At 34.8% G+C, this 25,697-nt stretch overlaps 3 protein-coding genes across 4 annotated transcripts; all 3 read right to left on the reverse strand.

Moving 5' to 3' along the window:
* Nucleotides 1–311: 311 nt before the first annotated feature.
* LOC105796966 (uncharacterized) lies at nucleotides 312–3,178 on the reverse strand. Of its 2 annotated transcripts, none has more exons than XM_052628075.1 (2): nucleotides 2,115–3,178; nucleotides 312–1,419 (listed from the first exon to the last, which is right to left on the reverse strand). In XM_052628075.1, exons 1-2 carry the CDS (start codon nucleotides 2,890–2,892, stop codon nucleotides 1,370–1,372), a joined length of 828 nt encoding a protein of 275 aa, XP_052484035.1. In that variant the 5' UTR covers nucleotides 2,893–3,178; the 3' UTR covers nucleotides 312–1,369. The 2 variants fall into 2 exon arrangements, with proteins under 2 accessions (XP_052484035.1, XP_052484036.1); XM_052628076.1 differs by lacking the exon at nucleotides 312–1,419 and adding an exon at nucleotides 1,484–1,685.
* Nucleotides 3,179–3,832: 654 nt separating this feature from the next.
* LOC105796967 (50S ribosomal protein L3-2, mitochondrial) lies at nucleotides 3,833–7,245 on the reverse strand. The gene is made up of 5 exons (XM_012626840.2): nucleotides 6,638–7,245; nucleotides 6,317–6,526; nucleotides 5,735–5,839; nucleotides 4,503–4,616; nucleotides 3,833–4,262 (listed from the first exon to the last, which is right to left on the reverse strand). Exons 1-5 carry the CDS (start codon nucleotides 7,001–7,003, stop codon nucleotides 4,089–4,091), a joined length of 969 nt encoding a protein of 322 aa, XP_012482294.1. The 5' UTR covers nucleotides 7,004–7,245; the 3' UTR covers nucleotides 3,833–4,088.
* Nucleotides 7,246–23,137: 15,892 nt separating this feature from the next.
* Nucleotides 23,138–24,488, reverse strand: LOC105796968 (late embryogenesis abundant protein D-29). Its single transcript, XM_012626842.2, has 2 exons — nucleotides 23,945–24,488; nucleotides 23,138–23,857 (listed from the first exon to the last, which is right to left on the reverse strand). The coding sequence occupies exons 1-2, from the start codon at nucleotides 24,375–24,377 to the stop codon at nucleotides 23,274–23,276; spliced, it is 1,017 nt and encodes a 338-aa protein (XP_012482296.2). The 5' UTR covers nucleotides 24,378–24,488; the 3' UTR covers nucleotides 23,138–23,273.
* Between the last annotated feature and the right edge of the window lie 1,209 nt (nucleotides 24,489–25,697).

A 25,697-nucleotide genomic window follows, 5' to 3' on the forward strand; every position in this document is an offset into this window, starting at 1 on the left:
TTTAGTATTTGCAAGTCTTCTAGTTTAATTACAAATATGTAAGTTCATTGAATATAAAACTCGTATTCAATTGAATGCTTGTCTTTTGTCAATTAAAATTGTTAAATATGCAATTGTTTAATTTACTCTAATACTTATGACGAACAACATAATTAGATATGATAAAATATGCCTTTTAACATAATTAGATATGATAAAATATGCCTTCAATGTTGTGTGAGAATACGATTTAAGTTAAATAAACCCTAAATAGGATAGTAGACACAAGAGAATTAAACTGGAGCCATCACGGTAAACCATTCAAGATCCTGTACCATAACTATGTTGACGTTCATTTAGGTATTTCAGGCTTGCGCGTAACAAGAAGAATGATATCGTGATAAATGTAAAAATTACATGTAACAGGTATAGACTGCATTGGCAGGCACCCCAAATACTCCTTGATCAGCAGCAAATAACTGCCTCTAAAAGGGTACAATGCATCACATGAAAAAAAAATGAATGAACATGTCGGTTGACAAACGTAGCTAGATACAGCTCTAGCAGTTGTATCACGCGTGGTGGAAGGCTCTGCTGCACATTCATTCCTTGTCCTTGGTTTCTGGCAGTAAACTGAAAGAGTTAGCTCTATTGGCTCGGTGCAATGATATTGATGATTGAATGTTTACCTCAATCCAACCAAATAAACAGACATTACAGTCAATACATGGGGGTGACATTGCCATTGCCAAACGTCGGCCATTGATTCGTTGTTTGTCACCTTTTCAAACATTTGCATTTGCTTCACATCTTGACGATATGAGCATGTTCTTTAACCATGTTGTAGTTGTAGTAACCATACAAAGCAAATTTCACTTTTGATGGCAGAATAAAGAGATGCTAACAAGTCATCAAATGCATCATGCACATTCTCCTCAACATCCCCAAATTCCAAAGCATTTGCCAACCTAAATAGAGAGAGGTCCCTCACTTTTTTGAAGTACTGCAACCAAACCATTTATCAGCTTCAAGCCTATCTCTGGTCTCGAACCTTGCCATACATGTATCCTTGAAAAACAAACACTCTACCTAGGCTCCCGTATGTAAGTCAACATCCGGCAAACAGTGACTCTCATCCTCATCCTAATGCCATAAGCCCATAAAAGTTTTTAAACTCAGCATGCCCCTGACCCGTAGTACTCTCCTACTGCAGGAGTGACCTTTGCCCATTATCTGAGATTTTACTAGAGCGACAGAACCAAAGCCCCAAAGAACCTTTAATCCATTGAGGCAATATACAATCCGATGGAATCAGCACTCAATTTAGAAAGCGACTGATTTCTTCTTCAACAACAACTGCTAAAATCAACTCACTGTCGCCACATAACATTTAATAGATACAAAGAAATGGGAGGAATACGGTGGGAGAATTGAATGCTTCTGTTCTCCAATGCAGTGTAGAATTAGGTAATCATATAAGAATTAAGCAACAAAAACAAACCTATGAAAAGGATAATACCAAACTTTTTTACTAGAAATTGATGCCTTTCTAACAAAGCTTGCAAGACAACAAAGAAAAAATCGCAATAAAATTCAAAAAGATATAGGATTTTGTGTAAGTTAACAATGAAGGCTCAAGTCCTGATCAACTTATTCCAGGACTAACTGCACTTACATAATGGGAAGCAATAGCATAACCTGCTCCCCTGAAAATACAGCATAATAGCATTCTAAAGTGAGAGATAATCCCAGGTATGCCATCATGATTCACTTAATTAAAGGACAAATCAAGGGTGCAAAGCATCTAAAGATAATTTTGACACTTCTTTTTCTTGTAATTTTGTAAGAACAGAAAGTCCAGAGAGCTTTAGTTTTGGCATAAGAAGGGTTAAAGGTGAAGCAAATAAACAGAAACAACGAGCTTAATGAAAAATACATACAGGGCAATAGAGAAAGCTACAATTGAATGCAAACAAAAAGCTTACTGAATACAGAAAAACAGGCTACTCTCTTCCTAAATCATCTCTACAAAGATTTGACATATGGTTCCCATGAACAGAAAGGCTAAATACCAACAAACGAAAACAAACACTTTACTGAGATTGTTGGAATCACCAATGATCAATTAGGCATACCATGAGTGCTTTGTTGACGCTGCAACTTGGGGATTGAAATGGATACATTAGCAGCAGAAACTGAATACGACCCATTGTTTCCCTTGTCGGGAATAGGAGATGGAAGGGATAAAGAGTTTGCTTTGGCGTCAGCAGCAGCAGCAATGGCAGCATCAGGTTTAGATTTGGGAATGCCTACGAGGGACGACTTATGTCTATCATTATCCTTCCGGGCCAACAAGGCGAGTCTCTCGAGAGCCTCTTTGGCTCTCTTCTTTGCCAAAGTAGCCTCTTTGACCCTCCGCTCAGCCTCCACTTTCGCAACAGCGGCAGCTTTGGTCATAGAGGCGGCAGCAATCTTAGCAGCAGCTAGAAGTGCCTTAGCCGCTTCCTTGTCAATAACCCTCGTGTTCGTCGTCTTGTTGTTGTCGTCGTCGCCGTCGAGGGTAGATCCGGGAGGATGATCGGGCGTTGACTTGGGTTTCTTAGTGGGGGTGAGATTGAAGAAAGAGAAATTAGGGTTGGAGCAAGGGGGACAGGTAAAGGAGGAAGGCGAGAGGGAAGAGGAGGAGCAAGAAAGGTGAGAAATGGAAGGGCATTTGAGGCAGATGAGGCGCTGGTGAGGGGGAGGGGACTCGTTGAAAACTTCGAGGCAAATGGGGCAGAAGAGGCCCTGGTGGTTCTTGAGGACGCAGTTGGTGCAGAGACGTCGATAGCTGGCTCTGTGGCGGAGGTTGTGGAGTAGGAAACGCTCAGGGGCGCCGCAGCCCCCGCATTCGGACAGCTGATCCCGCTTCATGCCCGGAAGGCAAAATGAAAAATCCCAAATGTGGGGGATAATATCCAACACTAAGTAAGTTCCTTGACAAGGCTAGGATGTAGGAAGAGGGAAAGTGAAGGGGTTTTGAGTGTGGGTGGTCAAAAGACTCAAAGCAGATTAGTGATTTTCATTTGGTTGTCTGCCTGTCTGTCTGTCTGTCTGTCGGAAAAGACCCAACTTAATTGTGTTGTAACAGTACACACTACAGTACATCATACAGAGAGGAAGAGGGGGGGTGGGGGGGGGGAGATTGGAAATTAGAGAGAGATGCTGCAATTGGGTACTTGGTTTGATTTTGCTTAAAGTGACTAGGATAATAATGTCTGTCTTCAGAATTTGGTAATGGAAAGAAATGCCCAATATGGGATAGAGGCCCATTAGCCTAAACAACTATAATACAATGCTTATCTACGGCCTTTTCATCAGGCATGTAAATAAGACCGGGTATGAGTTGCAGATGGATTCAACTGTGAATGAACATACGGTTATTTATTAAATGAATAAGTTTCAACAGTCTATTTATGTTCACCAACTTGTTTATTTATAAACTCGCTTATTTGAAGATAATATTTCCTATGAAAAATACTTAAATAGCATTTTCCCTTTATTTTTACATTTATATTTAGTTAGACTAAACATATCAAACACCAAATAATAAACTGAGTTTGAAGAACATAATATTAAAATTTTAAACAAACACGAATAACTTCAAAATAAACAATCAAATACATCAAAACTTTGTTCATTTGAACTCGTCTCATTTATTGATAGTATTTCATACTCCTTGAAAGTTTTCATAGCATGTAATGTTAGCCTAAATGAGTTCAAAATCTTGCATTGCTATTTAATTCAAGTTTAACATCCATTTAAAAGTATAAAAATATGTTATCAACAGTTATTATATCTAATGTCCTATAAGTTTGTACTCGCAAAAGCAAAATTTCAGGTTTCCTTTCATTTATTTAAAATAACTCCATTCCTGTTACAGAAAAATCAATGCTCAATTTGCTTCAAAAATTCATACATCAACCTTCAACTCTATAACCATTATCTCATATTACATTCCTTCCTAAAACCAAATAACTAGGACACAAACCAACTTCTTACTATTCCGCAAGTTAACTGGTCCGGAAATTAATCTGCCATCCCACAACCAACTCAAACTCCGCCCCACGTCAATCAGCTACCATAAACGGATCTACCTCTCCAAGATCAGCAACCAGAGGCCCTATATTTGTTTCATCCTCATCTTCTGCTACAAAATAAGTCGGGAATGGAAGCATTGAAACATTGGGTTTCTTGTAAACAGAATCCTTTATGAAGACAAAGTTCCCTTTAGCACCTGGGACCTGTAAACAATAACCAACTCCCTAAACAATACTGCCGATAAAAAGCTATACAAATAAAACAGATTAGATGGTTAAGAACTTCAGATGCAATGTAATTTGTTCCCATCCTTTGAAGGGGGTTAGTCCCTTATTTTTATGACCAACATCAGATTTGGAAGCTTGCAACTGTTGTGCAAAGGCTATAGCCTCCTGATTTTTTCCATTCAAAATGCTTAAGCACTTAAAATAAGAAAACCATACCTGACCCCTCACCCACATCAAATTCCTTGCAGGATCTATCTTGTATACCCACACATTTTTAACTGTTCTTGTCTTCGCACCCATGCGCCCAGGCATCTTTTTCCCTTTAAATACCTACATAACAATAATTGATTGTCAATTATGACTCAAGGGCATTCCATAAGGTAAAGACTGATGAACAAATGAATACAAGAGTTGTAATGAAGATTAGGTTGACAATGCATCAATGCCTTGACCTGGCTCCATGCAAAAGTACAGTAAAACCACAACATCAATGACTTGATAATTAGAACTGAGTAGTAATCAACTACAGAGTTTGCAAAACTATTTTTCCCCTCAATTAATTACATCAGTCAAAAACATCAGCAAAAAGTCTACACAAAAATAACTATGCAGAATAAAATCACATTATTGGATTGAATCAATCATATCAACAAGGGTAAGAAAAGAATCCTGCACGGAAAGCTGTAATAGGCCTAATGATTTTGTTTCCAACAATGAAGTTATTAGTTCAGATAAACATAACTGCTTCAGTGTTTTTGAGAAATATAATTGAAAAGCCTGCTCAAATAGTAAGAGGTGTAGGGGAAAAACAAATCTTGTTACAAGAATGAACCAATCAAATGAACATGACTGGATGAAGTGTCCACAAGGAAGCTTCACAAATAAAGAAGCTTAAGCTATATGGGAAAGAAGTAATTACTTATCCAACTATCTTGGGATTTATTCTTATCATGCTTAAACACCTAAAAATATGCTCTACTAGCAATTTCTATGATGAACAAGAATGTCAGCTAGAATTGAAGATATTTGTCTCACTAAAGCTTAAGAAGTTATCATCTTGAATGGAAATAATATGCAAAAAAGTATCCACAAGCACATCTACCAGTTAGAATATTTCCATTAAAAAGAGGACATGTATAAATAGAAAAACAGCATATAATTGAATATCTATGAGATAAAAACTATCTCATCATACGACCACATCAATGCAATAAAGTATAAACAAGGCAAAATAATAAACTTCTAAAGTAGAAAGAATTCAGATGCCTCCAAGAAGGCGTCTTAACAGTATTGGGACTTTTACCCTGGAGGCTCAAGTACAGTGCTAGTGCCTATCTTGTATCCCAAGGCCTAGCTATATATATATTAAAAAGGAAAAAAAGAAGCAGATTACATCAAGTATTCCAGAATATCCTTAAGGCATTGCAAACCAAACTAGCTATACAAACCTTTCCAGGAGCATCCCTCTGACCAGTAGAACCAGGACTCCGATGCGATAATGATGCACCATGAGATGCCGGCATTCCTTTAAATCCCCACCTTTTCATTGCACCCTGGGAAAGTAAAAGAAACATAAGACATTTGATTGCTCAAGTCCGAAACAAATACTAACTCCATCATGCAGAAGGATTGGAACTATGAACCACAAATCGCCTGTGTCCCCACCAAACACCTCAAGTGCAAGAATTAGATAGAATAGACATGAGAACATTTGGCATGCACATGCTTGATGCCTAAATTAACATCACTGGTTTTACATGTGACCATCATCCACCAGCAATTCATGTATCACTAGTAAAATTTGCACTTCTGCACAATCAACTGTAAATAGGTTTCAAAGAATCTGAACTACACTTGCTAGCTCTACTAGTCTCTCTATAAGCAAATAGTTCAAGGATGGAATACCTGCTAGAGCTAAAAACAACTGGTACAGAATATATTAATCATTAGGTGCTAACACATTAAGAATGAATTCATCAATGAGAAAATAAAGTAAAAGGAAAATTGATCGAATAATTAATTAAAATCACCTGAAAACCTTTCCCTCTAGAGGTTCCAGTGACATCTACATATTGGCCTGGAACAAAATGGCGTACCCCAAGTGATGTACCAACAGGGAGAAGAGCATCTTCGGTGACGGGGAACTCCTTCAATTTCCTCTTCAAGGGAACACCTTGAGCTCTGAAATGACCCACCTCAGGCTTTGTCAAATGTTTAGGCTTTTTGTGGCCGCAACCGATCTAAGCAACACCACAAATCACAGAGCTTGAGTGACTGTTCAATCATGATTTGATTAAACTTCCTAATAGACGGTTGCTGACCAGTATAACTAAAGAAAATACAATGCATACCTGAAGGGAAAAGATTCCTTCTTTTTCAACAGTCTTGACCTGAGAGACGATATTGTCATCGACCCAGAGGATAGTAATGGGAAGCCTAGCACCCCATTTGTCCCAAAGAGCAGTCATGCCACACTTGACGGCAATGATCCCAGTTCGCTTGGAGTTGGGAGTCATGATAGCTGGAGTGGCCTGGATGATTCGGGTGGGTGGTTGATGGAGGATCTGGGAGCCATCCATCAAGGCATCAGAGCTGAATAATCTTCTAGTTAAGGCATGAAAAGGGAGGGATGTTGGGGCTGCTGCGAATGGCCTTGATAGGGAAAGGAAGTGCTGGTGGAGACGAGAAACGAGGCCTCTGGTTGATAAGGCCGCCATGCCTGCGAGTTCAACACACCAAGGTAACACTAACTAATGACACGCTTAGTTACTAGTTATAGATTGAGGTTGCACCGTTGCAGAGGGAGAGGTAAAGGGACTCCACCATTGATATTTAGGCATTGGGCAGAAGCCAATGTGAAAGAAAAAAAAAACTGATCACCCTTTCCTAGTAACTAAAAAAAAGGTAGGGTTTTTGATTTGATGAACTGAGTTGAGTTGAGCAGAGGAAAGGGGTTTGTTTGTTTTTCGTAGCTCTAGGGTTTTAGTGGTGGGGCATTTGGGCTCTATTTTAGTCCGGCCCATTTTTATCTGTCCACTATCCAGTTTTGGAATATTAGTATCTAGGGTTAATTTTATTGTATATCCTCAAACTATTATCTAAATTTTAAATTTGGTTTCTAAATTTTAAACATTCTAATTAAATTCTTAAAGCATCATCATCATATCAACCAGATCCTTTCATTAGTTTCTCATCATTAACTTGAACATTAAATATTGACTCAAATCTAGTGTGGAGCATATTTAAAATACATGGTCAGATTGCAAACATGTATATACTTATCATATGAAAACTTAGATCTCACATGTTAAAAAATAAGCTTTCTTAATTTTTAATGGCACTATCTATTTTTAACACGTCAAATCTAAGTTGTCCGTATTGTAAGTACATATGTTTTTACAATCTGATCCACATGTTTTAGATGTTACATGTCAAATATAAACTAGTATTTAACACCTAAAGTAATGGTTAAGTTGATAGAACCTAATTAATATAATATTGATGCTTTAAAATTAAACTAAAATGAGTTAAAATTTAAAGATCAATTTAGAATTTAGATCACAGTTTGAAGACGTTTAATGAAATAATCCTAATATCTAATGTATATTTTAAATTCTTTTTAATTCTTGTTTGAACAAGCTTTATGGTTCTACCAAAATTAATATAATTGTCATTGGTATGTCCCATTACCGTAAAAAATATGGCAAGTCTGCGAGTGGTTCCTAACTCTCTTACTATAATTTCTCCCACCGTTTTCGAAAGGTCTCCCCTAGCTCTGCTATTTGAGCAGTATCAGCATCATGTTGTTTTTGATACATTCTATTGCTCATTTAGCTCTTATTTCTCACTCTTTAGGATATTAATAGCGTTTTCAAATAATTTAATGTGAACCCTTCGAGAAGTTGCACCATCCAAAGCTTTCATGACGGACTTCATTTTTGGCTCTTCACAATTCATCCATCTACTTCTCCTAGGCCCCCCACTTGAGATTGTTAACCTCCTAAGCAACACTTTCAAGGGCACGCTTTAATTTCTCCTCCTCATCGAAGGCTAGATAACGATCGAGCAATTCATCCAATTCTATATAAAATCAAGTTATGGAGGTAGCAAAGATGTTGTCCCTAAGTTGAAACATCGACACGCTCCAACCTAGTACTAACAAGAGGGGGAATAGGCAATCCAACATCTCCTACAAACATAGAATATTCCCTTAATACCTTCACAATAGTAAATACGAAGGGTATAAAAAAATTACCAATGAAGGGTGCAATGTTAAGCATCTCACATTCAACCTTATTGGATATGGGGCCCTAAGTGTAGTATATTCACTTGTAAACTTATAATTTTTTCGAATAGATTAGTTAATAAAAAAATTCATTGATTACATTAATATATTTTGTATAAATGTCCTCATATGGTTTTTGCACGCAAAGCAAAATAGAAGTAAATGTTGCTCACTAGTTGTCTAATGTATAACTAATACTAAGCAGTATTACGTGGTTGGATCGTAATACAAAAAGACAACTTATATTAGTAGAAGAACCTAAACATGTCCTTATTCTAATCAGAAATGAGTAAATCGATTGAAAGACTAATATGTCATCTATCAAGTCCAATTGGGGAGATGCTTTATCTTAGGCATCGGAGCGAATGACTGTCAGAAGATAGAGACATAGATGTCACTGACTGGACTAACAATACATCAAACTGGACCCAAGGAGAATACATCCTAATTTCTTTTATGGATTTATTCACTTGTGATGTTCATAGTGTGACATACTTAAATCCTGAGTGGATGACGGACTATGTATGTGTGACTCGTATACTTTAATGTAAGTAAAAGCTTGATTTCAAATAGATAAGGAATCAAAGTTGATGCGTTGGGTATATGTAACACCCTATACCCGGTTCGACCTAAGGAACCTGATATAGGAATATTACATTTGGTGCCAAAGTGATTTTGGCTAATCACTAATATATTAGAACATTAAAAAAATAAAGTTTTCATAACTTATATTTTAGTCCCTACTACTTGGAACACACTTGATCTTCCTAAGTACATGCCATTCTATTCAAAATTTTGAAACATACCCTCTTGGCACTTGGAGATGTGATGAGATGGATGTTTAAAACCTTAATTACAACTCTTCAAAATCACTGTACCTACGCGTTGAAAATAAATGCGTTAAGTCGACGAAGACTTAGTAAATACCCATGATATTTAAATTCTATTAAATTTCTTAATTTCCAATATATCGTTTCTTTGTTTATTTATCATATTCATTTGTAACTTTTTACTTATTTCACAATTTAATCCTTTAGTCCTCAAATCAACTTATAAAAATTACTACTCTTTTTATACATGTATCATATTTCACCATTTAGTGTAAATTTTCATGATTTTCTCACTATTTCTTTCACAATTATTTTTAATTCAATATTTCAAATATGAATCAGAGATAAACCTTTACCTTGTAACGAAAATTGTTTACCTTTTTAGCAGAGACCCAGTAGACTAAACAGAACACTTAGGATATACAAACCTGATACAGAGGTGCATTATTATGCACTATTAAATAGAGAGCACTAAAGTGCTATACAGAGAGCACAAATGTGCTAAACGAAGAGTAATAATGTGCTAATAATTGGAGAACGTGCTAGGGTTCCTTAATGGCATGCCACTAATATCCTAGTAGTTCTAATCTAGTCTACTTGGGCAAATTATATCATGCACGCATATCACTTTTTACACTTTTCGCCTAATGTTTTTACGTACTTTACAATTTAATCCTTGTACCAATAATATGTATACTTATATCTTCACTATCTTTAATACATGTAATATATTTCTAAATTCATTATTCATCCATAATTCACTAATAATCCTTATCATGTATTTCACATATCACTTTTATATATTTTGTAATTTGGTCATTAGCACAATATTTCGTAGCAATATTTCTAATATAAATTTTAATAACACATATGACATAATTTAATACTTATTAATATTCCCAAATTCACTACAACATCATTTTTTCGCATTCTAAGTGTTATGCACTTCACTTTTCTATTTCTAATATAAATTTTCCCAAATTTATGATTTAACCCTTAATTTCCACAACTTAGGAAATAATTGTAGTTTGGATTACAAAATTCATATATTCTTTTATTTTTCACTATGTACTTTATTATCAATATTTCCTTGTAAACTTTTATAACTTTCCAATTTAATCACCTTTTTTTCATAAAAGTTCTCTATTCATTATTACACAATTTTTCTTTGACATCTCACTTAATTCACATAATTAATTCCACTATCTCATTTTCCACATCAAATTTCTATATGTTTCACTTGTATTATTTCTACTAGAGGTGATCATGGGCCGGGCCGGACCCCAGACAAAATTTTAGGCCTATTTTCTTGGCCCCGGGCTCGGCTCGGCCCGAAATATGGGCCTAAAAATTTGTCCAAGCCCAGCCCGAAAGAAAATTAATAAGCCCGAGCCCGGCCTGGCCCGGCCCATATTAAATTTTACAACACCAAAATAGCATATTTTAAAAAGAAAGTAGCATATTAAATTTTAAAAAGTATATTTGATTAAAAATAAAAATATATATTTAATATATAATTCGGGCCAGACCCGGGCCAAAAAAGTTTTACCCGAGGCCGAACCCGTTTTTTAAACAGGCCTCATTTTTTTTCCCAAACACATATTGTGGGCCTATCTTTTTACTCGAACCCTCCCATTTTTCGGGTGGACCGTCGGGCCGGGCTGGGTAGCCCAACTCATGATCACCTCTAATTTCTACCACATATATTTCTCAAGTCTTTCAATTTAGTTGTTATTTCCATAAAATTTCATATTTTCCCTTAATTTCACTTATCTAATACTTTGTATATTTTTGCCAACACATAAACCAACTATTATACTTTTATTATAATTTCCTCCTTCACTTAAGAAATTATTTCACACTATATATATTTTACCTAATTACCACTTACTTTACAAAATCACTTTTTAATCCTTAAATAACAAGAAAGTTCATGAGTACTTACCTCTTTTCTATCAAAATCTCTTGTTTTTCTCTTTTCCTACCACTTGATTCACTTACTTAACTTCTCTCTTCATCAACATGTCAAAATACAATATTTCCTCATGAGAAATCTTTACTTTTAACATCATTTTATGCTTTTCTATCACTATTAAGCTTAAAAATAACATAAAACCTTAACATCCATACCTTATTCTCTTGAAATCAAACTTTAACTTGACTTTCTCTCCCCTCCAACTTCTATTTTCTTGAATCTAACTTGATATTCTATCTCCCCATAGTCTCCTTAATATTTTTCTCTCTTGATGGCTATGGAAATTCTTTTGATTTCTAAGTGAAAATGGTGGATTTTTGGTAAAGGACCAAATTGTAAAGAAAAGAAAATTTCTTTCTTTCTTTTCTTCTTCTCACGTTAGTAGCATGGAAAGATGAAGAGAATTCTTCATCTTTCTTTCCTTATATACTAAATAAAATTAATAAAATATAAATAAATGTCAAATCAAAATATTAACAAACTAATATTTATTTAATTAATCTAAAATATCACCAACATCATTATTACTCTTCAAAATTATCTTCCTTGCTAAATGATCATTTTGCTCCTTATGATCCTTCAAAATTCCTCCATTGAATCATCATTCATTTTAGTAAAATTGTGATTTAACCCTCATACTTTTTCTATTTATTCAATTTGGTCTTAATTCATCCATTTTCTTTAGTTTCTAGATACTTCCACCCTTAAAATATTTGCACTATTGGTCCTTCAAATTTTCATATTTACACTTTAACCCTCAAATTTTGAATATTTACTCTTGGGTCACAAAACTTTTCTCACTCTTACAATTTAGTCTTTTCTTGAATTAATACTTCATAATATATTTCCTAAATAGATTTTGTTGATATAAGTCAAACTTTCCCATTTTTTTTCACTTTATTTCCTTATTTTACTGTATCAAAGATAATATATCACTTTCTTACTGTAGCAACTTTCGGGGTGTTACAGTATATGACTTTTACAATATGTAGTATCATTAAAAATAGTGGAATTCATAGCCCGAGACATGGGTAAATGATATCATTTCATTGGTATTACATGGTTGATGAAAAATAAATGTGACCACATGTCGTTCGTCTTAGTGATGAATAACTTGATTACTATTTGATAGTAATTGACTATTCATGAAAAAAGATGTAATTGTTATCATGAGATAAGATAGGATCATACTGGGAGAATGAATATTTTCCCAAAGATATTGTGTTACATTCGAAAAATCGAGTTAGCAGAATCAGGGATGGTTAAGATTAAGTGAAGTTCATCCTTGAAATCAAAGTTCAAATCATTCCCTCGCATCATTTTCATTTTGTGCAATTTTACTTCAAATCCTAGAGTTGTCACGCCCCATTTAAATTTAGTTATCGTTAATTCATGAATAAGTGTGAGTTTTAGCCTAGTGGTTAAGAGTAAGCTAAATTTCCCAAGTGACCCAAGTTCAATTCCCTCTCTTCCTTATTTTTTTTTTAACATTTTCAGCATTAAAAGCTTGGTCAAGCCCCTCATTATTGCCCAAAATTTGTTGCCATGCAATGGAGATTCTTTACTCCCTTATCTTTCTCTTCTTTCCTTGTGTTCTTCCCCTTTCCTTTTCTTTCCTTTATTTACCTCACATTTATTCTCTTCCCCTTTAACTAGTTGGGACACCCATTATTGGCAATCATCCGTATTTATGTAAAGTCAAATATATGGTTATCAAATAATGGAAAGTCAAAGATATGAGTATCAAATATTGGAAAATCAAAGATATGGGTATCGAGATATTGGCATAAGAAATCTGAAATATTTGCAATATTTGGTCCCTAATTGCAAAGTGACTTTGCAAGTTGATCCCTGAACCTCAACTATAAATAGGCATAACCATCTCTCATTCTGTATCTCATATTCTCCATTCTCTACTTAAGGCATTGTTCTCTCTCTCTCTCTCTTTGTAAATTTTCACTTGTATTTTGGAGTGAAATATATTTGGTAGTACCCGAGGACGTAGGTAAAATTTACTGAACCTCGTTAAATTCTTGTGTTCTTTATTGTATTATTCTGCATAAATTGTGATTGTGATTGTAGTGATTTATTGTGCTATTAAACTACGATTGAGGGATATTCTGGCTAGGAAAGACCTGGTGCTTAAGTGATCCTTGTGATCCACCTCTCTTTCCTAGGAATTGAACTTAGTATGATTTTTTAGTACAATAATTTTACTCTTTTACACGCTTCCGCACAATAATTGGCATCAGAGCTAGATTTGTACTTGGGGAATACGATCGTTCACGGCACTGTTCACGTACAGCAGTTGGGGTTGAGGAGAAAAATGGAAAAGATATCGTCATCAACAAAGACTACTGTGACCAATGCAAAATTTGAAGTAGAGAATTTTGATGGTACCAATAATTTTGGTATGTGGCAATGTGAGATCTTGGATGTCTTATGTCAGCAAGAGCTGGATATAGCCCTTGAAGAAAAACCTGACAAGATGGATGACAAGGAGTGGGCTAAGATCAATAGACAGGCATGTGGAACAATTCGCCTATGTTTGGCCAAAGAGTAGAAGTACTCTGTTATGAGGGAAACATCAGCGAAGAAGCTGTGGGATACATTGGAAGAAAAGTTTCTAACAAAAAGTCTTGAAAATAGGCTTTATATGAAAAATAAACTTTATCGATTCACGTATGCACTCGGTATGTCGATGAATGACCATGTGAACTCATTCAATAAAATTTTAGCAAACTTGCTAAATTTGGATGAGAAATTTGAAGATGAAGACAAGGCATTACTATTGTTGAATTCTCTTCCTGATGAATATGATCATCTTACCACCACATTGCTTCATGGGAAGGATACGATCACATTTGATGCAGTCTGTAGTGCGTTGTATAGATCTGAGACTCGAAATAAAGATAAAAAAGATCACAGAGATACAACTACAGAAGTCTTAATGGTAAGAGGTCATTCGCACAACAACAAATCTGGTAGAAGGAGTAAGTCCAAAGGGAGACCTGCCAAAGATGAATGTGCTTTTTGTCGTGAAAAAGGGCATTGGAAAAAGAATTGTCCTAAGTTACAAAAGGGTAAGGCTATTTCTGATGCATGTATAGAGGAGCATGATGAGGAGTCAGACTTTAGCTCAGTTGGCATGGCAATGGCATGTCATACAGATGAGTGGATTTTGGATTCGGGATGTACTTACCATATGTGTCCTAATAAGGACTAGTTTTCTAGTCTTAAAGAACTAGAATGTGGAGTTGTTTTTATGGGCAATGACAGTGCTTCTAAGACAATGGGAGTAGGTACAATCCAATTGAAGAACCACAACAGCTCAATTCAAGTCTTGACAGATGTTCGTTACATACCTAGCTTGAAGAAAAATCTCATCTCATTAGGGGTTCTAGAATCTAAAGGGCTCACAATCACTTTGAGGGATGGATTACTAAAGGTAGTAGCTGGGGTATTGACGATGATGAAAGGCACAAGAAGGAATAACCTGTACTATTTAAATGAAAGTACAGTTATTGGATCAACATCAATAGCTTCTGCGAAAGATGCAGATTTAGAGGCTACCAGGTCATGGCATATGCGATTGGGACATGCTGGTGAAAAAGCTTTGCAGAGTTTGGCGAAGCAAGGCTTGTTGAAAGGTGCAAATTCTTACAAATTGGAATTCTATGAACATTGTGTTCTGGGCAAGCAGACGAGGATAAAATTTGGTTCAGCAATTCACAATACAAAAGGAATTCTGGACTACGTTCACAGTGATGTGTGGGGACCTACTAAAGTGGCTTCTTTTGGAGGTATGCACTACTTTGTTACTTTTGTTGATGATTATTCAAGAAAAGGATGGGTGTATCTAATGAAAAGGAAAAATGAAGTTTTGGATGCATTTCTAAAATGGAAGAATATGGTGGAGACCCAGGCTGGTCGAAAGGTCAAACGACTTCGATCAAACAATGGTACTGAGTATAAGAATGATCCATTTCTACAAGTATGTCAAGATTAGGGCATTGTGTGACACTTCACTGTTCGAGATACACCACAACAGAATGGGGTGGCAGAACGTATGAATCAGACTATAGTGGAGAAAGTTCGATGTATGTTGTCCAATGCTGGATTGGGCAAGGAATTTTGGGCTGAGGCAGTTACATATGCGTGCCATCTAATTAACCGGTTGCCATCAGCTGCAATAAATGGAAAAACTCCTATGGAGAGGTGGGCTGGTAAACCTGCTACTAATTATGATTCTTTACATGTTTTTGGTTCCACTGCATATTATCATGTAAAAGAATCTCAGTTAGACCCATGAGCAATGAAAGCATTATTCATGGGTATAACTGGTGGAGTAAAAGGATATCGTCTCTGGTGTCCTGATACAAGGAAGATTGTTTTCAGTAGAGATGTGACTTTTGATGAATCAACCATGATGAAGAACAAGGATTCACAAAAGGATAACAAAACCAGTGGCACTTTGTAGCAGGTAGAGCTTGAAAAGGTTAATGATGATCCAGCTAATATTGAACGAACAAATGATGAAGAAGTTTCAGTCCAAGAACTTCTATAGCAACATGATTCAATTGCATATAGGAGGCCAAGAAGAGAGATTCGTATGCCTGCTTGCTTTGATGATATGGTGGCCTATGCACTTCCAATTGCAGATGATGATGTTCCTTCTACTTACACAGAAGCAAGAAGTAACCCTGATGGTGTAAAGTGGAAGCAAACTATGAATGAAGAAATGCAGTCTCTTCATAAAAATAAGACTTAGGAGTTGGTAACACTACCCAAAGGAAAGAAGGCAATTGGATGCAAATGGGTATATGCAAAGAAGGAAGGATTTCCTGGTAAAAATGAAGTTCGATACAAGGCTAGATTGGTAGCAAAGGGTTATGCTCAAAAATAAGGAATAGACTACAATGAAGTGTTTTCTCCAGTTGTGAAGCATTCGTCTATTCGGATTTTGCTAGCCTTGGTTGCGCAATATGATCTTGAACTAGTTCAGCTCTATGTGAAGACTGCATTTTTACACGGTGATTTGGAAGAGGAAATCTATATGAATCAGCCAGATGGATTCAAGGTTGCTGATAAAGAAAATTGGGTTTGCAAACTGACAAAGTCGCTTTATAGATTGAAACAATCTCTGACGCAGTGGTACAAGCGATTTGATCAGTTCATGAAAGGGCAAAGGTACACAAGAAGTAAATTTGATCATTGCGTGTATATTCAGATGCTACAAGAAAGATTTTTCGTATACTTGCTCTTATATGTTGATGATATGTTGATAGTAACTAAGAGTAAAGTTGAAATTGAGAGATTGAAGACTCAACTCAACCTTGAGTTTGAGATGAAAGACCTAGGTGAAGCTAAGTAGATTCTTGGCATGGAAATATGTAGGGATAGAGCTCATGGCAGAGTTATTTTGTCTCAGAAGCAATATTTGAAGAAGGTACTACAGAAGTTTGGCATGAACGAGCAGACAAAAGCTGTAAGTACCCCGTTGGCTTATCATTTGAAGCTTTCTGCACAACTATCTCCTTCGACGAATATGGAAGAAGAATACATGTTACAAGTTCTGTATTCTAATGCAGTAGGTAGCTTGATGTATGCAATAGTGTGTACAAGACCCGACATTTCACAAGCAGTTAGTATAGTTAGCAGGTATATGCATAATCCTGGAAAAGGACATTGGCAAGCTGTGAAATGGATTCTACGGTATATTCAGAATACCATGGATATTGGATTACTATTCAAGTAGGATACTACACTTGGTAAAGGTGTTATTGGGTACGTTGATTCTGATTATGCCGGTGATTTGGACAAAAGAAGATCAACTATTGGTTATGTGTTTACACTTGCTGGAGGACCAACAAGTTGGAAGTCTACACTGCAGTCTACAATTGCGTTGCCAACCACAGAAGCTGAATACATGGCTGTAACAGAGGCTGTAAAGGAAGCTATTTGGTTACAAGGTATGGTTAAAACCTTGGGATTGGTTCAGGAGCATATTAACATATATTGTGATAGTCAAATTGCTATTCATTTAGCAAAGAATCAAGTCTATCATGCACGTACAAAGCATATCGACGTACGTTTCCATTTTGTGTGAGAAATTATTGATGAGGGGAAAATTCACCTTCAGAAGATTAAGACTGCAGATAATCCCGCAGATATGATGACCAAGGTGGTAACAACAATCAAGTTCGAACATTGTTTGAACTTGATCAATATTCTGCATGTTTAACAGTTGAAGAAGGCACTATCAAGTGTTGTTGACAAAGGCAGAGAGAATTGTGTGAAGATAAGATTATTCGAATCAAATCTTCAAGGTGGAGATTATTGGCAATCATCCGTATTTATGTAAAGTCAAATATATGGTTATCAAATAATAGAAAGTCAAAGATATGGGTATCAAATATTGGAAAATCAAAGATATGGGTATCGAGATATTGGCATAAGAAATCTGAGATATTCTCAATATTTGGTCCCTAATTGCAAAGTGACTTTGCAAGTTGATCCCTGGACCTCAACTATAAATAGGCATAACCATTTCTCATTCTGTATCTCATATTTGCCATTCTCTACTTAAGGCATTGTTCTCTCTCTCTCTCTCTTTGTAAATTCTCACTTGTATTTTGGAGTGAAATATATTTGGTAGTGCCCGAGAACGTAGGCAAAATTTGTTGAACCTCGTTAAATTCTTGTGTTCTTTATTGTATTATTCTGCATAAATTGTGATTGTGATTGTAGTGATTTATTGTGCTATTAAATTACGATTGAGGGATATTCTGGCTAGGAAAGACCTGATACTTAAGCGATCCTTGTGATCCACCTCTTTTTCCTGAGAATTGAACTTAGTGTGATTTTTTAGTACAATAATTTTACTCTTTTACACGCTTCCGCACAACACCCATTTTACCAAAAGAAAGCCATCAACTTTCACTTTTTTTGTCATCTTTTTTCTCCAAAACCATTTGTGCCACCCATTTTTCTCTTGCTCCTCCTCCTCCTTTCTTATTCCTTTACACTTTGCCACCAAATCACCTCCTTTGAGCTGCCGATTGCACTAACCAACCACCATATCACCGTCGTCCCTACCCTCTCTTCCCCTTTTTTTAGCCACCGCTAAACCGCGGTTGCCATCGTCATCGTTCTTATTCTTTTCTTCTCCTCTCTTCTTCTCCCTTAATTGTAAATGAAACTCATTTGTTCTTTCTCCTTTTTCTATACTGATATATTATTATTATTATTTTATTTATTCTCACTTTTTCCTCTTGATAGACATTATCTACTCTCCTACTTAAATATTCTGTTGAATCAAAATCCGTTATTCAATCGAAACAAAGAAATAAAGTTACTATAATCTAATCTTAAATTTTCTTTTCTCTCTTATGTTGAAACTTATATATACATATATACCTTACGTTTATTACGTTTTCTTTGAAGGATTCCTCACGACAACTAGAAATTCTATTAGCACAAAAGGATCATTTGGATCTATATTGTTATAATGATTAAGTAAGTTACTATTCATGCGACTTTATAAAGGATTAATTTAGACTAAGAAAATTGAAACTAACATATAAGTGTGACTTCGTGTATTTTAATTCCAAAGTTTGTGTTAGTGGAATATTGGAGACAAAAGTAGTGAAATTGGAATTCCAATCAAAGGTGTGAGTTTTATCCAAATGATGTTATGTATAGTTGATTAGAAAGATTATATTAAAATAATTTATGTGACTGTTCAAACACCCGGACAGGAAATTTGGCTAACGAATTCTCTATGTATTTTTGGTGATTGATAAATCCTTCCATAGTATCGATATCAAGTAAGTGCCTTTGATCTGATAAATCTATGATGATATAAATGAATGTATGTTGATTTATGACTTAATAATGTTTGCATATTTTGTCGTATTTGTAACACCTTGTACTTGACTTGACCGTCGAGTCTGAGCTATAGTGTCACAACCATTGCCGAAGAAACTACGAATAATTTGCAGCCAAAATTTTTTTTAAATCAATGAAAAAATCAATGAATTTACATTCCTTAAACATACTCAAGTAAATATGAGTTTCATTTATATACGCATCTAATAATATACACCTAATCGACCATGTATATATATTAGTACTAGACTATGAGATTAAAGTCTGATTATAATATTATAAAATATCGTGAAACCTAACCACTATGTACACGCCAATAATAATTAAGAGTGGAACGACCCAACAATACCGAGGTCGATACTTAAAAAATCTCGAAATAAATCTTACTTGTACACGAAGAAAACAAACCATACGTTAAGTGAAGTACTTAGTGGTAATTCCATAACTTAAACATGCAATATTAATATAACCAATACTATCCCCAAGTAAAACATGTATAACTACATATATATATAACTACCACATACTTAATACTAAAAGTTACTAAGCTATAACTATTCAATCTAAGCATGTTAAGTGCCCAGATCTCATAACAATTCTTTCCACTTACCTATTAACAACTTTAATCCTATCTTAGTCAACAATACTATTTCACAATTCAAATACATCACAACACATTTATATACCTGTGATTCATAATTCAATACATAACAATTTAAATATAAATATAACATATGAACTTTCTAACATTTAATTTGACTTAAAATGGTAATAAATTAAGTTTTGCAATCCTCATCTAATAACAAGGCTTGACTAATTGTCATCAAGATTGTGATTTAGAGTTGTAAAAGTATAAAAGAAAGTTTGAATATTACACTTAAAATTTTTGTATAGCAAACAATTTAATCTTGACATGTCTATACATTGGAGAGACTTGCAATGCTTTTTGCTTGACCTGCTTAAAGAAAGAGTGGGGGAACTTCTAAGATATATTTTTATCCAATTAATTTCTTAGTAAGCTGCTAATAACAGGTGAAAAAAATATAGCAAACTGTTTAATCTGTATGGAAAAAGACGTTTGTACAAATGTGTCTATCTATAGCTTAACTTATACTTAAACCAAATGGTTTGGCCATTTCTTAGCAGATGTCTCTAGCTTCTTTAACTCTAGCTACAGTTATGAGGGTGGTGGCCTACCAAAAATCTTTGCTTTTCTTTATGTTATTTTCCTCTTCTACTTCTTTCATTTATAATCATTTTATTTGTTCAGGAATAGTTTCTTTTTAAAACTTTAAGAAGTTAAGAAATATCAATTTCAATAGGGATGTTACTGAAAGGTAGTCATTGTAATAGAGTATTTATGTTAAGCTGTCTCATTTGCATTTTTAAAATTGATTCTTCAATTATGATTTACCTAGTAAATTTTTTCATTTATTGATAATCTAATTGCTTGAGAATATGCTATGTTGTGAATGATAATGCAAGTATAAGGTCTCACATATCGAGTTTTCTAACTTGTTGAATGAGTATTTTCCAAGAGGTTTTGTTGGTTTCTGTTTAAGGTTTTGTTGGTTTCTATTTAAGGTCTTTTACATGTAAGGTTCCTTGTAAAGTCTTTGCTTACAATAGTCAATTGCTTTATATGTTCTTTTCACTAACAGGAACTTGCTAAAATTCGAGTGGTTCTTCCTTCTTTTTTTCTAATGTTTTAGGTGGAAAAACAATAGCATAAATATTTGATAGCTCCTGAAAGTAACCTAGCCAGTGATTTATAGTATCTTTATGTTGCATTGAGGATATATTTGGCTTTACGTTAGATGGGTTCTTAAAATTCTGCTAATTTAGTCATGGAGATTTGGCACACGTAAAAATGAAGTTGCATGAAAGTTCACTTGGAGATTAGAATTGTGAGTGATACTAGATTATTAATGTTTTCACCCTTTGGGAATTCGTCCTTTAAATAATCAAGTTTATAATGTTTTTGCCTGCCTCCTCACCCCCTCTGGCCCTTTCAACATTGAGCCCCCTAACAAATTAAAGTTTGTGATTACTTATTTATTATCAAAATGAGGTTTAAATTAGTCTTGAACATGCTATGTTAATTGACTCCAAAGCTTGAGCTTATTGAATATTTGACAACTCTCTTTATAAATGTAGCATTTTGTAAATGATACTATTGTTATACTTTCCATTGTGTAAGTTTTGGGTCGAAGTGGGATAGACTATGAAGGGCTTGAAACTTATTAAATGTGTTAAAATTTTAAATATAAATAAAATACATACATTAAATCTATATTATTTGTTTTACTTTTACATGAGATTATTATATTATACACATCCAACAACATAAAATAATTTGTAAATTAATGAAAATATGTCAAATATATATATACAACAAAAGAGAAAGACACGTATTGTCGATTTTTAAAATTATTCTTTAAGTAACATATAGATTATGACATATAAACTAATTACATCATATAACTTTTTATTAATGTATTAACATTATGTTTGGATGTAAAATAAAATTCTTAAGGTATTTATTATTTTAATCTTCTATTTTTTGTTTAGAGAATAATTAATTTGCTTCGCTAATGATATTTTAGCACATTAAATATGCATTGCAGTTTAAAAATAATAAAGTAAGTTATATATTATTTTTCTAATATTATATATTTTATTTTAATAAGTCATAATTCAATAATAATTATATCAAGAAAGTTATTAAATTATATATCATTATTGTTAAATTATATTTAATAATAATTTTATTAAAATATGATTAAATTATTTATTTATAAAAAATATGAAAAATATAGAAATTACTAGAAACAAGCATAAAATTAGAAAGAAAACATTGAAAAAAATTCAAATTATGAATAAATTAGAAAATACGGAAAAAATGTGAGAAATTGAGATCGAAGCTTTGGTATAAAGATCAGATCCAGAAGAAGCTTCGCAGATTCTTTCAGCGGCTCTCTCTTTTGACGAAATCTCCATTACCCAGAATCACCGCCGACAACGATGAACAACACTAGGAGAAACCAAAAATATAAACAGTATCAAATAAAATTTATGCAAATTTCTTAAAGAAAATTAAAAGAAATCTAGGAAGAAGCTAATCAAATTGTCACCGTTCGTCGATCTAGTAAAGCACGAAAAACAAAATAGACAAAATAATTTTAGAAGTAAATTTTTTTCTTCGTTGAAACCAGAGAATTATATATATATATCCCGGCAAAATTTGAGCGTAATTTTGAATGTTTTCGTGAATGAAAAGGAAAATGAAGTAGTCTCACATGCTAACATCACATTTACTTCACTATAATGGGGATAGTAATAAAATAGAGCTATAATTAATAATGCTATTGTGCAATTGTAATAGAATTTTTAAAATTAATGATTTTATTGTTATTAAATTTTAATAAAATTATTATTAAATATAATTTAATAAAATAAAACATTTTAAAAATAAAAAATTCTCATGATTTGGCATTTGACTTTATAAAATATAATTTAGTAATAGCATATTGAGATTTATTTGACACTTTTAAATTTTTAAAATATGTATTTTATAATTTTTATTTTAGACAAATAAGCCTTGATTTGTTTAAAAATTAAGATATGTATTTATAATTATTAAATCCTTATTTTGTTTAAGGGCTTTGTACCGGGTCAAAATAGCATGTGGTTATCATTTGTTATAATTTCAGTTGCACCCAGTCTTGGGCTTCGGGCTTCACTCACCATGAATCATGATCTAACCTACCAACCCCAAAAGATCAATGGACCTAATGCCAGCTTAGCTCGCTCTTGTTTTGGAGTAATCATATTAAAAATGCCTCTACTTCTACCACTATGGCATACGGTATGGAAAGCAACCATCCATTATTGTCGACCGAAGTTTCAAAACCAGACATATTTATACAACCACCGAAACAAAGCATATAAAAACTCATCTACTCTTAAATCTTAATCTCATCACCACCACTTAGCATTGCAGCAACTCACAGCTCCTCATCTCGCTCCCGTCCTCGCCCTTGCCCTCCACCGTTCACATAGTTATCTTTCAGTTCTTGTGATTTCTGCTTCGCCGACTCGTAGCCCGAAGCTATGGTATCCTTTGCAGATTCTATGGTCTCTCCAGCTTTGCTTTTGGCCGCATCATACCCTTGTTTAGCTGTCTCCTTTGCCTTCTCTGTCGTCGCATCGTATCCTTGTTTAGCTTTCTCCTTCGCCCACTTCAGGCTCTCCCCTGTCTCTTCGTTCTTTTTCTTCGTTTCCTCAGCCGCACCCTTTGCTTTCTCGGCAGCTACCTCCTTCGCTTCTTCCGCCTTCCGAGCCGCCCTTTCCTGTGCTTCATTCGTCATCTCACTTGTCCTATCCGCCATGTCCCTCACCTTTTCCTTCGCTGCAATATATGCTGTGTTCGCATTCTCTTTTGCAGAATCTGCCAATTCCCTGGCCTTCTCCGTGGTTGCTTGTCTCATCTCACTGCTCTTTCCCTTTGCCGCGTTCTTCACATCATCGGTCTTCTTGTAGGCTGTATCTTTCATGTCCTTTGCCTTCCCTGCACTGTATTCACCAGCTCCTGCCCAATGTTGAATAAATCAGTGATCAGTACAATAAATAACATAATAAAATGTCGGGTGCAAAAGTATTATTAATTTTAATCAACCTGAGGCCATGTCTTGTAACTTGTCCTTGGTCTTGGTAGCAGTGTCAGCTACTGAATCAGAGGCTTCCTCGACAGAACCCTTAGGATCATCGTCTTGCTTGAATCCAAGCCCTTCAGATATCTTCTCTTTAGCCCATTCAGTCCATGACTCTGTGTACTCCTTGGCTTCTTTCTCTACCTCTGATGCCCTATCCTTTGCTTGTTGTGTGTTGCTCTTTACCTCATTTGCAGCATGGTCCGCCTTGCTTTTCAACTCATCCTTGGCTTGCTGAGTTCTGCTGTGGTGTTCATCAGTGGCTTCTTCTGTCTTCGTCTTTAACTTTGAATAATCTCTAGCATCCTCATCTGTCGATGGCATGTGGTCCACGGTCGTGCACCTCACACTGGCAGCAGTTAGGACTAGGAACACAATGAAAAACCAACTTGAAGCCATGAATATATGGTTGAAAAGTACAGCAACAAATTGTAACCACAAAGTGTTTTTTCTTCAAGGAATGAAGGAAATTGAACTTGTTTTGAAGATGGCAAGTGTAGGGGGAAGAAAGTTGATGAAGTCCATGAACCTTGAGGGGTGTTATATTTAAGGGGGGAGAGGAGGTGATGGCTTGGCTGTCATGCAACGTGGCAAACTGGGAAACGTTTGAGGTTGCTATGTGTCATCTTCAGCAATCCAAGTGTCAGCTCCCTAGCTGTTTACTGTAAAAGCTTCGTACGTGTCTCCAAGGAGTTGAGTTAGGTTATAGCCACGATCCCCTATGTCCCATACCAATCTTCAAAGTGGCTTGTCAGGAAAATAAACTGCAAAACTCTAGAAGGCATTATCATTCTTAATCATACAACTCATAAAGCAGGTCACAGTAGAACATGTTAGAAGTTTCCAATTCCAAAATTATGTTCCCTTTTTGACTTGTTTCGTTTGTTATCCAAACTTTGCTCGCTTTGCCAAATTTTAGCAGTCAGTGTATTTGGGTCCCTAACAGAACATGCACTCACAATGGGCAGCCTATGCCCATTTCCATTTCCATATCGTTATGTTGTTTCCCTTTAATCTAAACATTGAATTCAAGGGGCATCTAGATGTTACACAGTTGCGTCCTACAGTATTGGAGGATTTCCCATCTAAAATTTTGCAAGTTGTTTACTTTAAGAGCCAGTAGCAAACTACAAAACTATATGGCTTTCGTTTGTCTGGGACTGAGACTTCTACAATGATATTTTCTTTGGGTAAACAAAACGGATAGCAACAAAAAGAAACAGTTTGCACCCCTTTATTTTGATTAGTCTCGATAAAAATTCTAGGGAAGATGATATGGCAATTTTTTTACATATAGACTAATCATTAGATGCCATATGACATAATCTGCCGCATAAATATGACACATTACTTTAAAATATTACAATATTATTTATCTAATACTAATTATTAACCAAAATAAAATAATAATAATTAAATAGTTGGAAAAGAAAACCAAAAATCTAAACGTCTCTTCTTCTCAAATTTTAAACCCTAGAGCAATTACGACCCTCTTTTTGCTCTACAAGTTACGCCTCTCTTTCTTCTTTGATATTTGTATTTCTAAGTCAATTAATCAAGATTGTATCAGGATTTGGCTTTTCTACATGTTTGTTTGAGTCTTTTTAGTATTTGGAATTAGAATTTTATCTAGCGAGAGGATTCAATTTAAAAACTGGTTAGATTTTTTTCTTTTGTTACATGTTTTTTATGAACATAAACTGTTGTCAAATTAAGCTT

Source organism: Gossypium raimondii, chromosome 3, assembly GCF_025698545.1.
Source record: "Gossypium raimondii isolate GPD5lz chromosome 3, ASM2569854v1, whole genome shotgun sequence".
Classification (NCBI taxonomy): domain Eukaryota; kingdom Viridiplantae; phylum Streptophyta; class Magnoliopsida; order Malvales; family Malvaceae; genus Gossypium; species Gossypium raimondii.